Source organism: Carassius carassius, chromosome 10 (assembly GCF_963082965.1).
Source record: "Carassius carassius chromosome 10, fCarCar2.1, whole genome shotgun sequence".
Classification (NCBI taxonomy): domain Eukaryota; kingdom Metazoa; phylum Chordata; class Actinopteri; order Cypriniformes; family Cyprinidae; genus Carassius; species Carassius carassius.
Window position 1 is genome coordinate 7,196,549 of NC_081764.1, and position 18,028 is coordinate 7,214,576.

General features: G+C 35.1%; 1 protein-coding gene across 1 annotated transcript in view; it reads left to right on the forward strand.

Moving 5' to 3' along the window:
* Nucleotides 1–5,161: 5,161 nt before the first annotated feature.
* Nucleotides 5,162–18,028, forward strand: part of LOC132151646 (contactin-3-like) — a 66,338-nt gene continuing 53,471 nt past the window's right edge. The window contains exons 1-3 of the mRNA XM_059559909.1: nt 5,162–5,530; nt 12,914–13,051; nt 15,531–15,675. Coding sequence (XP_059415892.1) covers nt 12,949–13,051; nt 15,531–15,675 — 248 coding nt within the window. The 5' untranslated portion in view covers nt 5,162–5,530; nt 12,914–12,948. The remainder of the gene's footprint in view (nt 5,531–12,913; nt 13,052–15,530; nt 15,676–18,028) is intronic.

The window sequence follows — 18,028 nt, forward strand, 5'->3', positions numbered from 1 at the left end:
ACCAACGACTAATCAATCAGTAAAAGCTTGAAAGATTCAGTTCTCATTCATAGTAACTGCATGGAAAAGAGTGTGTAGCATAACCTTTTTTGTCTTCAATAGAAGAAAGTCAAAAAAGATTTAATATTATTTAACTGTCTACTCGGCAAAACTATATTCACATAGAGTGTTAGATGTTTCACAAGAGTCCGCAGCACTGCATCGTGTTCAGAATAAACTGGAGTCCTGACCACAACCATGCAATTATTTACAATCTCGAATCATCACTCTGTAAACCATGTGGCCAAAAAACCTTAGCAGCAGAGTCTTAGGAGGGCACCTAATTGGGAGCAATGTCTGTTGTGGGTCAGAGCTGAGCGGTACAGATCTCCCTCTCTTTTTAATTAATACCAGTGGGCTGTCACAGCCTCCAAATGAGAAGTCATGAAAGATGAGTGTGTAGTCGACCATGCAGCTATTTGAAAAAAGGCACTATGTGTGTTTGTACTGATGCCTCGTTCCCTGTGTTTTTGTGCACTTGCTTCTGTGTTCTCTGTTGTGGATCAAACAACTTAGTCAATAGGGCTGTTTGGTGAGCTGGACACGTTGAGAAATGTTCCAGCAGTCCTGAGTTATGACATACAATAAGAAAAGCAATGTGAATCAATATTGCACAATAACCAAACACTGATCTTGTATGACACAGGTATGATGAAGTGACATGACAGTCAAAGCATAACAATAACATACAAAGGGCTAAGTGTGGAACTCAAGATGAAACCCCAACTATGATTTTGCATGACATTGTGTTTTTTTAGCATTTCTTAATTGTTGAATGAATAAAATCATGCTGGGTTAATTCTTAAATAATAAAGACACATTGATTAGCCCTCTATATGTACAATATGCAAACAATGGTAAAATAATAATAATAATAATAATAATAATAATAATAAAACAAATCATGCAATTTATTTATTTATTTATTTATTTTTAATGACCAGCAGGATGTATTTTGATAAATAAACACATCTAATTGGTTTATTTGAATCAATCTCATCATTACACATAACTTTATTGCCATTTTATGAGCATCTTGCATTTGGAAATAGAAAAGGAGTTACCCTGATGGAGCATCATGCTACAGACAAAAGGGTTAAAACTGAAGGCTGATATGAACAGCAAGTTATGCTTAACTTAACTTAACTTAACTTAACTTAACTTAACTTAACTTAACTTATATAACTCTTTTGAAAATTTCTTCAATTAATTCCTTGTCCAGGCAGCCAATGTTGGAGATACTAATGATTTTCAGTATGTTTCATCAAATTGTTGACCAATTTTTTAGATGGTTGATATTAAATGGCATTTTACAGCTTATATTTTTTTGTAAATGCATTTTTTGCAACTCTTTTTTGCAATTTTTTTTTTTTTTTTTGTGATTTGCTAAAAATAAAAACTAACCAAATAAATCAATATATAGGTCAAGCGTTAGGTTTAATTAAAAGTTTCCCCACAACAGTTTGATCGTGATTGATGATTATGCCATTTATGATTGATGACAAGTCATTAAAAGTTTCCCCAACTGTTTAGTTATGATTAATGATGAGCCATGATGATTGACAAGTCATTCAGGAGTTCCATTAATAAATATATTTTAAAAGCTAGAAATAATGATTTTCTAGGAATTCGGGGCATTGTAAAATGGCACTGCAAACAAATTAGAAGAAAGAGATTTATGAGTTCCATAAATAAATTAAAACTTCAAATATATTATACTTCAAATATATGGTGCAATACTCCTCATCTGACGAGATTAGCTTTGATTTGGAACTTCATTCACCTCATTTAAACCCAAGCCATTCAGAAAATAATTTTAACAACATTAACTGCATTTGGAAACAATGTCTTCAAGAGTATTCATGTAGATTCAACTGTAGATGCCAATTAGAAAAACAAAAATAGATACACAAGAAACACAATTCAGGAGAAAACATATCACAAGAGAAAACAGCTCATCGGTGTCTCAAGAATGCCCAAGTAAGACAAGGAAATACAAGGAATACAATGAAAAACACGTCATGCTGAATAAGCAGTGAGGCGCCCTTGATTTACAGGTACTCAAAGCCTATAGGGGAACCAGATGGATCTGTGTAACCTGCCCAGCTTTGAAGTTCACAAACCCAGGCTGGATATTCACCAAATGAGGGATCAAATTTTGTTGGATGCCATTTTTTCCTCTCTGTATTGGAAGATAAAATAATGTGAGAAGATTTATAGCCAGTGTCTCATCCTCAAGTCTGGATAATTAAATTTGAGGGTAAGGCTGCATTTCATAATAATGTTTGCTTGGATGTTTAGGTCGCTGGTTCAGCTAGGAGGCAACAACCTAAAGTTACTTGTCTATTAAATATTATTAAATATGTAAGCCATAAAACCATAAATTGTGCAAGGATTATATATATCTTTCCTCCTTGTTTATATATTAACATGCCTCATATGTTCGTATATTTTCTCCATAAGAAGAATTTTTGAGTTTTCACACAGCTATTTATATACAGAAGCTCCTACACCATTTTTGCAGTGTATGATAAAGTATACTTTTTCACTCTGAAATTACTAATCTTTTTTTTCTTTTCTTTTTTTTCAAAATTACAAAGAAATGGCACTTAACACATTGAATTAAACATGAAATTTTGGAATAGAAAAATACTGAAATAGCATTTTCTTGTAAAACACACTCCATATTTAATTTACAACTTTGAAAAAAAAAAATTACCGTGACCGAATCTGTCAAGCTCCAAAAGGATAAGAAAAACACCTTAGAAGTATTCCATATGACACATAGAACAAATTCCAAGTCTGTTAAATCTACTTCACTTTTTAAAGAAAAGTCTCTATTCACTGATATTAGCCCCTTTTAAAATAAGATTTTTAAAAATGTTTCATGTAAAATTGTATGCGACCTATGCGGGTGGGAAAGTAAAAATAGAGTTTTCAGTTTGGGTGAATTACTCTTTTAATGTTTATATAGCTGTACAATACCAGTTTATGCTCACCTCAAGCTAAAAGTCGCATGTGACTGGCCGGTGCAAACAAACAGTCGGCTTCACTGAGTGTTGCACAAAGCAACAGGTCATGCCGTTGAAAGCCAAAGACGTTTTTTTCACTAGATGAGGGTCCAGTGCACATAATTAAATGAAAAAATTTGCTATTATTTACCAGACATTTCTCAAAGACCATTTGCTCCATCTCTCATTAGTGTCTATTTTAAATCTGATTCGTAAAAACGCCACTGCCCTTTGAACCAGGGACGAAGAAAAATATCCATCCATGAGCCACAATACCATGCCATGAATCCAGTCTTCAAATATCACAGTCTTTATCGACTGACACTGTTAAGTGTTTAGTTTACTCTGCAAAAAAATATTGATGTATTCTTGGTTATCCCTTAAATATGTTTTATTGCAAATATTACAGGATCAATGATTGGTTAAATTATAACAGGAAATCTATTTTATTTGGTGATGAAAATTAACAGCTTAAACCAGTAGCAGTGTTTTAGTACCTCAGTCCAGATAAGACGAGACTTGGACTCTTGTCCGAGACTAAGATCATATTTTCAGGAGCATTTGGACCTGGCCTGCACTCGGACTTGAATTAACTGGTCTCAGCTAGTCATAGACAATATGTGCTTGAAATCTGACTTGAGGTGGTCCAGAGTCCAGTTTAGTTCATAGTTCAGTCTGGTTTAAGTTTGTTCAGCTGGTCTCCTTGCTTTACCAAGGTGGCCCCAAACCCTCCAAAACCATCAAACCAGTCTGGACAGCAGAACTCAGACAGATAAAACCAGCAAACCACCTTAGGCAGGATTATTATTATTATCTTTCAGCAGTCTATTACATTGAAGGACAAAGGTTGTGAAAGGTTCAGAAGAGGAACAGTAACTGTGTTATGGTGGGATTCGGCAGTAGGGTGTGCTGTTTTGTAGCCGAATTCCAAATGACCTGGAATGGCAGGGTTATCTGAGATTCACTTATTTCCTAGTCAGTTTAAATTATGGCAGACCGGGGCTAATTGTCACACAAAGGCTATATGTCAGTACCCATACGGTTTTGAGGCAAAAGTGCAATTACACAAATGAATATTTTCTCTAGCTGTATCTTTTGAATGTTTGTTTAAAAAATACTAATAAATACCTATAGTTCATATTACATTAAACCTTACATCAGTACATAGGATTCTGTCCTCCAAACTAAAAATTTGAATTATCATTGCATTTTAATTGTTGTTGCATAATCAAATTAACACAAAATGGCAGCTTACAGTAGGATTTCATTTATTGGGGCAAGTTGTCACATTTGTTTTCCACGCTGTAAAAAAAAAAAAAGCCAAAATATTGCTTTAACATACATATATGATTTTTTTTTTCTGTTTCATGTACTGTGTTGTTATAGCATGACAATGTGCCACACTGGGTTGATTGCTGTGTATTGATGTGTGTTTTATTGGTGAACATGCTTAAGTGCTTTTTTGTAGCCAATACTTTAATTGACTTTCAAAAATAAACCTGCCCTGACAAATATTCACAGGAGTAAAACATGTGACAACTAGCACTCACCTCCCCTAAGTCGAGCTGTGAACAAACTGACAGTGCTTCGGGGGAATACTTTTGTGGAACAACTGATTCTTCTTACATATTAGGTTTATCCTCAGCTGCCCTTGTCATATATCAGCATAGCACATATCAATGCAATGACATAATAATAATAATAATAATAATAATAATAACTCATTTTTTTCTTTTCTTTTTTTTTCTTTTCTTTTTTCTTTCTGGTAGTCAGTAGGGTATAAAATACATAGGATTATTCAAATTAACTGGGAATTAAAGCAGAGCCATTGCATGCTATTACATTTCTAATATTGCAAGATTGCAAATGAAATTCTTAATGTACCAGTTTATGACTGCACAAACCAGAAAATAGCGAATGGCACTACAGGAGAAGGCAAGCATTAGACAAATGATGCAAATGATCACCATCACATAAAAATCTTCCCTTAGAGGCACTTATGAATTTGGGGCGTGCTACAAAGCCACTTTCAGCTGGAGGTGCATCAGCATGTTAGGTACCACAACTGCGCATTTCATCCACAGAGCGCCAGCTGGAGGAGGAGACACGCATCATATAGCCTATACCTAACCAACCGTCTTTCTGGATCACTCTCCTGGTCGGAACCGATCACGAGGCACGTGCGTGCAGTGGATACACCGGGGCGCTGTGATTCGTGGACTAATTGCGGGGCGCTCTCGGGAATACGAGGAGCATCTCTGTGCACGAGATGGAATAAATATAGTTTTTCTGTCCGACTCCATAGGCTTCGATATTAGAAGGCATTTCTTTGGTGCTAAAACTGAGAGAACGATATAAGGAAAGATGTTACACACGACATTATGGAGTTAGAGGTGCTGAGGTTCATCCCATCACTGAATATGGAATAAATTCCCACGTCTTCTCTTACTTCGGAATACAGTGAACGGAAGCGCATCACGGTGAGTTGAATCATCAGCCATGCACTGTTCAATTATTTAGAGTTAAACTGTAGCTTAAGCCAAGTTTTGTTGGAGATGCCAAATAATGTAGCCTAAATGATTGTACATTACGAGTATCGACCATGATTTATAATCGGATTCTTTAAAACCGTGCCACTTGTTATCTTTTAGTACTTTAAGGAAAGAATATATGGAGGTAAAAGCAATGCAATTTTTAAAGCATTAGACTCGGCTGAATGTGAGATAGCCTAATTTAAGATTTAAGAGGACAGAGTTTATAACACATAATAATAATAATAATAATAATAATAATAATAAAATGTTTAAACAGGCTTAGACTTTTCACTTAGATTTCTTAGAGTATTAAATATCAAACTAAATTTGTGGTGATTTAATTCATTCAGTCATTCATGACACCACTAATTATATCAGAACTCTAATGTGCATCTTTCATGTGTAGCCTGTCAACAAAACCTTTCAGCTATAAGTGTAACATAACATAGGCTTCATGTGAACAAAACAAAAAGAACAACTTGATGTTCAGTAAGAGATCACATCAACATCACGACGGGTCCATAAGATTCACAAAACAATATTCCGATTTAAGAGTCATTGGTTCGAGAATTGGATTACCCTGTTTGAATTTTATTCACTGAAAAGAATCGGATTACAATTTTTTTTTTTCTGGAATCAGACCATACTCAACGCTCAGTATATTTTGGAGTAAGAACAGGGCTACAAGAGAGTCATTTATTCAAGAGTTGTACTACATGAATCATAATTCTTCGAGAATCAGACTAAACTTGTCGCGTTGGTGAGGTGCGGTTATAGCACTGCGGTAAGAAAATCTCTTAAGGTGTAGTAGCCTATGTATGAATTCAATGAAGTACTTAGCTACTTCTGTATCGATGGTGGGTGTTCTTCATGTATGCAGGAGTGCAGTTATTTATTTACCGACAGTGCATCTGCCATGTTGGCATGACTTTTGACACGTATGTTCCTTGACAAATTATATTTTATCAACAACAGTGAAACAGTTTTTGTTGTTAAAAAAAGAAAAGAAAAAAAAAGAAAAAAGATTTTAACCACAAGTAACATCTTTCTTTTTAGACATATAGCACGTGAACACTTGTGTTTGCACGTGTGATTTATTAGGTGAACTGCAGGCTTATCTCATAGGGCAGAAGATCACTATAGGACACAAACATCTCTCATATCTTGCAGATAACCTTGTATTCCCTCAGACTTAAGAAATTATGTATAAGGGATACATACTGGCAGGTGCTACCTATAGGTCTTCAAAAATCTAATTTTTTTTCTTATTCAAGTCATCCGTAACAAAATTCCCCTTTAATGCATTCCTCACACAGTATGGAAGGCACATGTATATGGAATTCCATGAAGAGAAATTACATGGAATTGTGCTTTCCAAGCCTGAAAAAGTGATTTTTCTGGTTTTGCGCTGTTTTTAAACGGATAGATATTGCTAATTTGTAAAATGATATAACTTGTCAGCTTGAAACATCAGTTTTTTTTTTGATGATCTTCTTTGAGTCATATGAATGCTAATAAGAATAATTGTTTAATCAAATTCCACAGAGTAATCAGGAATGACTGGGAAAAGGATGGAAATGAATTTGTTGAAACATTTGAGAACACCACAGTTGTCAGTAAGACGGTAAAGCCACGTAATAGTTTTCTGATCTGACCTGGGTTAGTTTCTTTAGAAGTTAACCCTCAAACAAGTGTTAGGTGGATCAATAAACTATCAGCTTCTCCATAGTTCAGCCAACACGACCTCTATTGCCTGGTTTATAATCTCACAAAGATGTGACTAAACTGTGGAAACTTTAGTGCCATTATGTATTGAAGGCGTTAGACAGAGAGGCATGACAGACAGGTGAAAATACACATTCGGCTTTCTATCCGCACCACATCTGCTATTCAAATAGGAATGGGATCCTTCTCTCGTGTGATCATGTTTATTTATGGATGCATCTGGGATGCATTGCTCATCTAATTTTGTTGCTAACAACCACAGCCAAATTAGAGGTGAGAACACTGGGAAACAGCAGTGTGCAGAATTCGGTCGAACCACTCCACAGCACAGCTTGGCTTCCTCTGAGACTTGGCGTATAAAGTTTATTTAAAGAGAGACTAAAGATAAATTGGAACATGTGGGAGGAATTAATTAGAGATAAAAGTAATGTTAGTTTATATAACAATGTTTTTGTCTGCCTTTCTTTAAATCTATCTCTCGAATTTGCTTTCTGCAGTCTGGATCACAAACTTTTTTTTCTCTCTCTCATTATCTTTCTAAGTCTATCTTTTTAAAATCTCAGGCTGAGGCCTAAAGGAATACTTCACTCCAAGATGAAAGTTGACATTGTGTTGTTCTAAACCCGTATGACTCTCTCTTTGGAACTTAAACAAATACATTTTGTAGAATTTACTTGTGGTCCATGTGATGCTATGTCCCAAGTCTGCTGAAGTCAAGTCAATTAAGTTTGCAACCAAATCACTCACCGTCTCTGATTCATAAACAAATCGTTCAGACTGATTTTGTGAACCAGATCAAACAATGTATTCAAGATCTTTTAAAGTTATTTTGAAACATAATATAGCACAAAGGTTATTAATTTAAAGAGGTCATTTAAAGAGGTCATGAACTGAGAAATCAAAATTCCCTTGATTCTTTGACATGTAAAAGGTAATTATACTATAAAAAAAAAAACCCTGTAAGTTTCAGAACTCAAAAATTTCTCTTTAGTCTAAAATCAGCCTATGCGAAAGCCAATCTGCCACAACAACCAGTCATCACTGCCTGTTATATTCAAAAATATAATTTTTCTTATAGTTCGGTATTGATAATTATTGTCATTTTTATAACCTTTTTTAAAACAAAAAGCTCTATATATATATATATATATATATATTTTTTTTTTTTTTTTTTTTTTTTTTTTAACCACTGTCTTTTTAAATTAACGCAATTTATTGAGACAAACATCAAATAGTTTTTGTTTTAACAATCAAACACAAAATAAAAATTTAACAAACATCTATTTTCTAATGTTTTATATGCAGATTAAATAGATCTTTATTGTATAGGTCTAATTGTCTCCCGAGGCCACAGGAGGGTGCAATGAGCAAAAAATAATGCAGCGCATTTAAATTGTTAACGCAATCTCTCTTCTAACAAAACGTGCATTACGTCTAAATTAACTCAAAAAAATCTAATGTAATTTTGTAAATTCCTTAAACAATTACGAAAAAAAACAGCATCATATATTTATGCATTGCTTAATCCAAAGAGTCGAAGCGCCATTCACACAGATTGCATTTGAAGACATATGAGATGCAGTGAAAAGGAATAAACCTCCACAAATTCGTGACGTTTTTTTCTAAAAGTTTCAACTGTTTAAACTTTGCATGCCTTTCTATACATCTCTTGTGTGAGTCGCGAGTGCAGCAGTCATAGTTGTCTGCCTAAAAAATGTGCTGAGTGTGCATCTATGTGAATGGCTAGGTTTCGGTTTTAACCTTTGTCAGGATCTTCTCCACAATGAGCTTCTATATTCCTCTAATATTTTGACTGAATAACGCAGCAGTGGAGCATCTCGTGGGCTAGAGTAGACTAACAAAACATTAAAATGCAACAATGTCACTTAAATTATCACAACATCTCACATGCCACTGATGATGTTCCCTGATGCACATTTAACATTCAAATGCAATTTTAAATTCAACAAATATTCATTATTTATTCACAATCTCCTCATCACAGGCAGGCACAGCTCTCAAATCAGCATGTGTTCATGTTTGTGTGTGCTGTCTGCGTAACTCACAGCAGGTGCCTATATCGTGCGCTAGGCCTATATCGAACATTTTTTATATCGATGTCGAACAAGGTGTACCGTCGATAAATATCTATACAGTTTTATCGCCCAGGCCTACTCCCTGTTTAGCCCCGCCCACTGATTCGCATGTAGTGTAAATAACGAGAGAGGCAAATGCAGGTCTATTTAGAAACCAAATTATAAATATGCTCCGAAGTCAACAAGACACTGTACAGTACCAAACTGTGCCAAGTCCTTTTTCTCTCTTTTCCCCGCGGCACTTTTATAGAACACACCTTTACATTTTAGAGGAAATCTGTTTCTAACAATGTTGGCCTACCAATCTAAATACTGTGATAGATAAGTATGGTTGAATTATGTATACCGCTGTTCAAGAAGTCTGCTTTAGTTGTGCTCACCTCTGTATTCATTCATGTAGGTCATTTGCACTCAAGGTGCTTCAAGGGGTAGTTCACCCAAAAATTACCCCATGATTTACTCATATTAAAAAATGTCCTAGCTCTTTCAAGCTGTATAATGGCAGTGAATGGGTGAACTATCCATTTCATTCAGTATTTGTTGCAATTGTTATTTTAGTATCATTTATATACTATTATAGTATTTATTTTTATTTTTTTCTGCTTTCATTTAAAATGTTGTGATTTTGTTTTGTTTGTAATTATTTTGTTTTCATTTACATTTTGGTTTTAGGAAATAATTATATTATTTTTAGTTTAGAACTTCAACTTTATTTCAGTTAGTTGTCAAAGCAACATTTATATATTTTACTTTTTTTAAGTTTAAGATGTTCATCTAATATTTTGTCTTATTTTATTTTATTATTCATTTCAATTAATGGAAAATATTTGTAATGTTTTAGTTCACAATAAAAACAGTGGTTAAAGCAGACATCATCACAGTACATTTTTCTCCATTGGATTGCTAAGGTTTGATGGTCAGGCATGGAACATTATTTACTCTCACTGTCAAAAACACAATATACTGTCAACTTCACCACATTGTTACAAGAACTGATGATTTATAGCAGGAGTGTGAAACCAGCTCCCACACCAAATGTTTAATGTCAGCCGAAGTACCGCCAAGCAGTTGATCTACAGTAATTATAGACTATACGTACACGTAATGCTCAGGTTCAGGGCTTTAGTGTAAGAAGTAATTTAGCTGACACTTCTTTCCAAAAAAGTATACTTATTAAAGCGATGATCCCCGTGGAATAACCTGGGGTTAAGTGGCTCGCTCAAAAGTATGATGGGAATGGTTTTAGGGGCTGTTTCCTCCAGAACCTCAGTTTGTCAGGGGACGAGTTTGCCATGTAGGACACTTCATCAATCAATGGTTGCTTTTGGTCAGCGTTCTTGTTTTTATTGACCCTATTTTTAGGGTGCAACCAACCAGCTAACAACCACTAGCCTAACCCTAACCCTTAAATCTGACTGGTTGAAAAAACATCTGGTTGAAAACACATTTTTATCATCAACAGTAGGTTGCTGGCATATCGTGCACCATAATCATAAGAGCTACAGTGCTTGGCATGTTCATTAAAGCTTCTCGTACTGACTATCATCTCTGTTATACATAGTGTTATCCAATTGTCACATGTAGACCATTGTGCATGCTGGTTCAGTCCTCAGATCTTGATATGTATGAAATCAGCCTGAATTGCTTCCCACTTGTCTGACATACTTTGCAAAACAGACACCTTTAAACACTTATTACGTATATCCATTATGTGCCAAAACAGTGTTTATGCTAACCAAGTAATGGTGCAATAAGAGCACAAAATGGTTTTTATGGCATGGCATTGTTGCAGAGGTGATGCTGCACCACCTCATTACATTTGCTAGTTGAATGCTGATCATTTTGCTTAATAAGATGATTGGAGGAAGCTAGTGGAAATGACACCACAGCTCAGTTTTTTGGAAGGCTCTTGAGAGATTGGTTGTAATTGCAATTCATGCCCTGTCTCTCATGTTGCTGGATGTGACATGCTCACTATTTGAAATCTACATCCAGTTTTTTTTAAATCACATTTTCTTTTTACCAACATAAATCTGCTCTTGGAAGCCTTGCTGTGGGGTGTGATTTATCCTTTATTTTGTCAGCTTGCCTGTTAGCATGCTTTTTTTTTTTTGGGTGGTTTGGGGGCGTGGGGAGGGTATGGGGTTGGTTGCATGCAGAGGTCATAATGAGAAACAATAACAAATGTAATGTTTTTCATTGGAGGACTGTAGCTACAGTTCCTCTTCTTTCTTGTCAATAGCTGAGCTATGTAATCCAATCTGACAGAGTTTCCTGCGGCATAATGTGCCCCCAAACTTAAAAGACACCGGGCAAATCCACCCAGAGACCCCCTGTCCCTGCAATTACGACAGACACCCAGCAGTTATACTCACTAGGATATAGCACTAAACAAGGGGCTTCTCTAAAGAAATTATAATGAAACGATAGCAGATTACCCTTTCTCTAAGCCTTCATGCCTTTATTCATTTAAAGGGCCAGTGCATCAGAAATTAGTATGTGCTTATGAAAAAGAACTGAGGAAATAGTGTGTGCAAATGGTTTAACACCTCAAGGGGTTGAATAAAGACTGACTAACTGGTTCTGTAGATAGAAAAAAAAATCACATAGCCTCAGGCCATAGAGCTGGAACTGTGACAGTTAGGGATTTTCAAAGCAAAATAAAGCGAGTAAAGGAAAATCTCCAATACTCACAGGAGTGAGCCCCTCATGAAATAAAAATCCCAAAAGGGCATGCCAGTCTGTTAAGATAGCTTTTATAATAGTATAAAATACAGTAAATGTAGCTTTTTGACCCAGAAGCCTCTATGATGGACTTTCTGAATGTACAGTATATAAGTGCTAAGTTATTTTAGAAAGGAACATTTAAAAGATGAAAAAAAAGAATTAGGGACAATCAATCAATTATGAATTATGAATAAATAAAAGTAACTGTAGCCAGATTATGAGTAAAATCTATTAATTTTCTGATTAATCCAGATAACATGTAATCGTTTATTACACTGTACTGTTTAAGACGCTGTGTTAAGTTGAAAGTAATTTAACTTTGAAAAACACATCTCGAGACCACTGCTTTTTGTCCCATTTGGTTGCACTCCATCTGTTATGAATGCAAGAATGTTTCCTGCAAGATGGCATCACACTGTAATTGAGATATGCATGAACCTCATATGTAAATGTCTGCATTTCAATCAAAATGAAAGGTCCTCTGAGAAGTCATTGCGAATTATTCTGTCAGAATCAACCCTACGCAGGGCCTCAGAAGATGTCATTTTGCCTGTATATGTGGGTGGAATGCTATGTGCTAGTGAAAGCGGCTAACAGTATTTAGGTTGGCTTCTAGCTCCTATTAATAGTCAAGAGAAAGTAGCTTTTGAGGTCAAAAAATTCCAGCCTCCTGATTTCTCTGATGTTGCAGGTTTCTGTTTGTTTATAAAAGCAGCATGTCTGTCATATTTGACTCAGAATATCTTATTTTAATTATTTCTGTAATTAATTTCCCCCACAGATTATACGTCTCACATTCAAGGGAGAAATCATTCCATGCACAAGCAGTTGGATGAGAGTCATACTTGCCCCTGGCAACTAAAGATGACATTACTATGGAAACGACTTGTGGCGCTATCAATCATTGGCTGCCTTGCAGGTAAATTATTGTCTTTTTTTTCTATCTGTCTTATTGTGGGTTGAATGTATATGTGTCATGATAGGAATATTTTTGTTACTATCGTAAGCCTTGAATTCATTCAGTCCTTGGAGAAGGTTTGAGACAAGACACTGAAGTTGGATAAGTTTATATGTCCAATCATGTCGAGTACGTTGTTATTTTGAATGTCACAGAACTTAAATATAATGTTTTGTTCAGAATGGAAATAATATGATATTGAGAAAGTAACCCCCTTTTTGTGCTTAGTTTTCGAAGTAATAAACTTCAACAAGAAAGCACCTCTCATATGTTAAAAAAACATTCATTTATTAATTTATTAACATTAATTGAACCCCAAGTTATTTTTCTTTATATATATACACTGCAATTCTCAAAAGTTTGAAGTCTGTAGATTTTTTTTTTGAAAGCTCAATTTATTTGTAACAATTCAGGCTAATGTCCAATTTATGTTAATGCATTTTAAAAACGAACCTTCAGAAATCATTCTAATATGCTGATTTGGTGCTTAAGAATAATTTCTTATTTAATGTCAATGTTGAAAACTGATGTGCTGCTTTAAATTTTGTGGAAACCATGGTCATTTTCTCTTTTCTGAATAGCAACATTATGAATGTCTTCACTGTTATTTTTTTTTCCCTTGCTGAATAAAAATATTGATTCCTTTTAAAATGTAAAAAATTTACTGACCTCAAACCTTTGAATGGTAGTGTACTTACAATATATATTTTTTTTGTTTTATCCATTTATGTTTATCAGGATGTATCTCACTGCCTCTTTCTGCCTCTGTGGATGCAGTGGATTAGAAATGCAACTCAGAGGGAACTTATTTTTGTTCGTTGATGGCAGTATTTACAACAGGTTTGATTAATGACAGTACATATGCTATTGTGAAGAGAAATATAGATTACATTATTTTATTTTAATCTTCTATTCATGAAACTGAAACACAGAATAATTATAACTGGCACATGCATCAAATAGTTATAGTTACAATAGTTGTAATTTTAGAAATGATACACACAAATGTTATTCTGTTGATACTACCTCAACAGCAGCTGACACTGGAGTTTATTTTCCTGTAGTATTGTGTTTCAACGTGTTTGCAGAATTCTCTGACTGTATCGTAAATGTGGCTGCGGGATGTATCCCTGTATATTATTAATTAATATAGAGAAAATAATGGCTGGAATAAAAGTCTCTGGAATCTATTTCTATATATTACATGGGGGCGTGATGTCTTCTGAAGCACCATTCTTGAAACATGAAGTGTGGGGAGCTGTAAACGATGTGTGAATAATGGTGTTTTTCTGTAGTCCTGGATATTTTTAGTATCAAATAAAAGAAACTGTCAAAGCATGTATAGTATGTGTGTGTGCTCTTGTTTTTGTGACATATCAGGACACAACTCTGTATAATGACATGGGTATGACACAGTTATTACAAGGAGAGGTTGACTTATGAGGACATAACCCATGTCCCCATTTTTCAAAACGCTTATAAATCATACAGAATTAGTTTTTTTGAGAAAGTTAAAATGCACAAAGTTTCCTGTGAGGGTTAGGTGTAGGGTTGGTTAAGGGCGATATAATATACAGTTTGTACAGTATAAAAACCATTACGCCTATGGGATGTCCCCACTTTTCACAAAAACAAATGTGTGTGTGTGTGTGTATGTTTGGATGTGTATAGCATCTTCACAACAAATATCATGTACATTAATTCACGTTTTTGTCAGCCAAATTTCTTAAAATGATAAATTATTGAAATATAAACTTCTTCAGGGATATTTCAAGTAATTATTTTAAGACATTTGCATGTTTACACTTCTCTGATGTTGGTTAATGGTCACATCGACATGCAGGTAAACATAAAATATTTATTTTTTAGTGTTTACATAATTTTTTTCTTACATTTTTATTATTTAAATAATATATCATTTCAACAACTCACAAGCGCACTGCAGTTCTTACACTAATAGCCCAGATTGGGAACCCCTGTGTAATGTTATGTTTAATGCATTTTATCATGCTTATATCAAAGAATGGAACACATTTTCTTTCTCTCTTCTTTTTTATATCGATATGGTACATATTATGGTAAGTTTAATTAAAACAAGTGTAATTAAAAAAAAATAATAATAATCTAAGAAGTGGTCAGATTACATTACCTAAAATGAGTAACTTAGATTAAGTTAATAACTACCATTATCATCATGCAATCTGTAATCATTAACGGAGTACAATTTGTAAGTGTGTGTATTTACATACATACATACATATACATACATTGTGTTTGCTCAGCAGCAGCAGCATAGCATATCTCTTATGTAAAAATGAAGCTTATGCACATTACATTCCTCATGCCAGTAAATGCTGATTAAAATCATTCACTCAGAGAGTTGTCATGATTGAACTGTATTATTATTAAATGTAATACAAATGGATTTTCTCTGTCTCAGTCTCATCAGCACAAGCAGAAGACCCAAAGTTTCTTGGTCCAAGCTGGAAAAAGGAACCAGAAGATCTGATACTGCCCATCCATTCTGCTGAGCAAGAGGCTGTATTAACCTGTGAGGCATCAGGACTCCCTTCCCCTCAGTATAGGTATGAGTCTGATGTTTTGTGCTAGCAATTTATGGAAACTTTCATTGCTATTACAAACCATTTAAGTGGTTGGTTTGGCAAATTGGTAGCTTATTCCCATAAGGATCAACTTGAAAAGTCATGGCACTGATTGCCATTGATTTTCCAGGTGAGAGGCAATTTATTTGCCATTGCATAATACTTCATGTTTGCCATTGCATAAATCCAGTAAACTACTGTATTTCTAACAGTCTATCCTAGTGGCATCCTGCTGCCATTTTCAATTTGCTTTCCAGAGTTTCACCAGTTTCAATTTTAAATGTGCATCAACTGCTTTACTAAAGACTAAAAAACAAAACAAAACAAAAAACAGTAGTTTAACCTACTTATGGAGATATGTTTAAGATTCATTACATCTTTGGTGTGTACTATAAAATTACATGTAAAGTCCAATACTGTTTTCACTCTATATAGTAGGGGAATTTAGCATAAATAATTTAACAGGTTTTTACTGTAGCATTATTATAGTGTTTTACCGTTAAATTCACAGTCATTTTTTTTACACTGTACATTGCTCAGCAAGAGCTTTAGGAATTAGCATGCCAAAATTTATCTTTCTGAGAGGGTAATGCATGCTACTGTAAGGACGAAAATTGGCTTTGAAATTGGGAGGGGTTTAAATGGCTAATTTGTGCTAGAGATTCCAAAATACTGTCCCGCATATTCCCTGGTGTGGCGTCTGCTCTGAAAATAGCAGCATGCTCCAGCTCTGTTGAATATTGTGTTTCGTAGCTTGGGTCAGCATCATGTAAATGCTCAGGCAAGCACAAGGAAGAGAGGTAATAACCTTTGTGAGTGATATTTAATTTAAACGCTTACATTTCCCTTTAGTGCATATTTGTGGAAAACACAGATTTAACCAAATATTACGAGAGTATCAATATACAGGAAGAAGCAGAGCACAGTGAAAGCTGAAGTTGTGACACTACCTTTTCTTTTAATTTTATTTTTGTGTGTCTTTTCATAAAACCTATACCCATCATTCAATGAACTTTACAACAATACATCCAGATACTGATAAAATCAGTGACACTCTAAAGATAATTTCTTGACATTTGATAGGTTGTCACAGTAAATTCTTCAAAGCTGGTCTTATAAGATCCAATCTGGTCTAGAGACATCCGAAAGGTTTGGTCCATCCCAGCAGTCATTTTGAGCATGTTAGCAGTTAACAGTTGAGCCAGCTAATGTTGACAGAAGAATGGCCAATTCTGCTGCAAATCAGCCAAAGGAGGAAGAGTCTCCACAGAACATCCAGTTACTTTCTTTTGTCAAGAGAAACTGTGAGTGTTCCAGCAAAGTCTGGTGATATTTCAACGTCTGCAGGGGCCGATGTGAACTTTAAGAACACAACGTGCCAGGCTATTTTGCATCTTGGTTTCAGATTCCAAGGAAAAGTAACTCAGAGCTGAGTCAGAGAAGAGCACTTGGGTTCTTGTGGCTGGCAAACACTCATAGAGCAAGAATTTACATTAAACACTTATGCATTTAACAGACACTTTTATCCAAAATGACTTACAAAAAGGAACAAAAGCAATTCCTCGAACCAACAATATTCGTAAAGTACAATGGCAGGTTTAATTGACAACTAGATTAGGAAGCTAGCTAGAGAAGAAGAAAACTGTGCGTGACTGTGCAATTGCATTGGTTTAATGGTTTGTAGTGGATAAGTGCTTTCTGAAAAGGTGTGTTCTTGTAAAGTAGGTAAAAAAAAAGTAGGTCTCAGCAGTTAGATTGGAGGTTTGCAGCTCATTCCACCAAAGAGGAACAGAAAGAGTTTTGGAAAGGGACTTTTTGCCTCATTGTGAAGGTGCAACAAGGTGTTGCAAGTAAACTTCTTTTTCATTCGTTTTAACAACTTGCATACAGGGTATGTATTTTTAACAGTTTATGCTTTCCTGGGGGGTCAAACCCATAACCTATGCATTGTTAGTGCAAAAGAAGTTCTGTTTTACTCAGTCACTTTAGGTCTCCCTGTGATGCTGTTTTAGATCCTTTGATAGAGCTCAGAATCTGTTTCCCAGCCTATATTTAACCTTACGGAATTTTCAACCTGCCTAGAATACTTTCAGGATTGTAAGGATTTGAACCTTGGTCCATGGAGCAGGCAGTCATTAGAGACGAGAATGTGAAGGAGAGCTGGTTAAAATGCAGAGATTAGACAGAGAAAGTCAGAGGTGCTCTTGTGTCGGCCCTCATTACCTCGGCTCCAGCGTGATCTTTGTTGAATGCAGGTTGCTTTCTCAGTTGTACTGCGGAGCATTATTTTGGAAAGATAATTGGAGCTGACTGTTTTGTACGTCACCATTTTTTT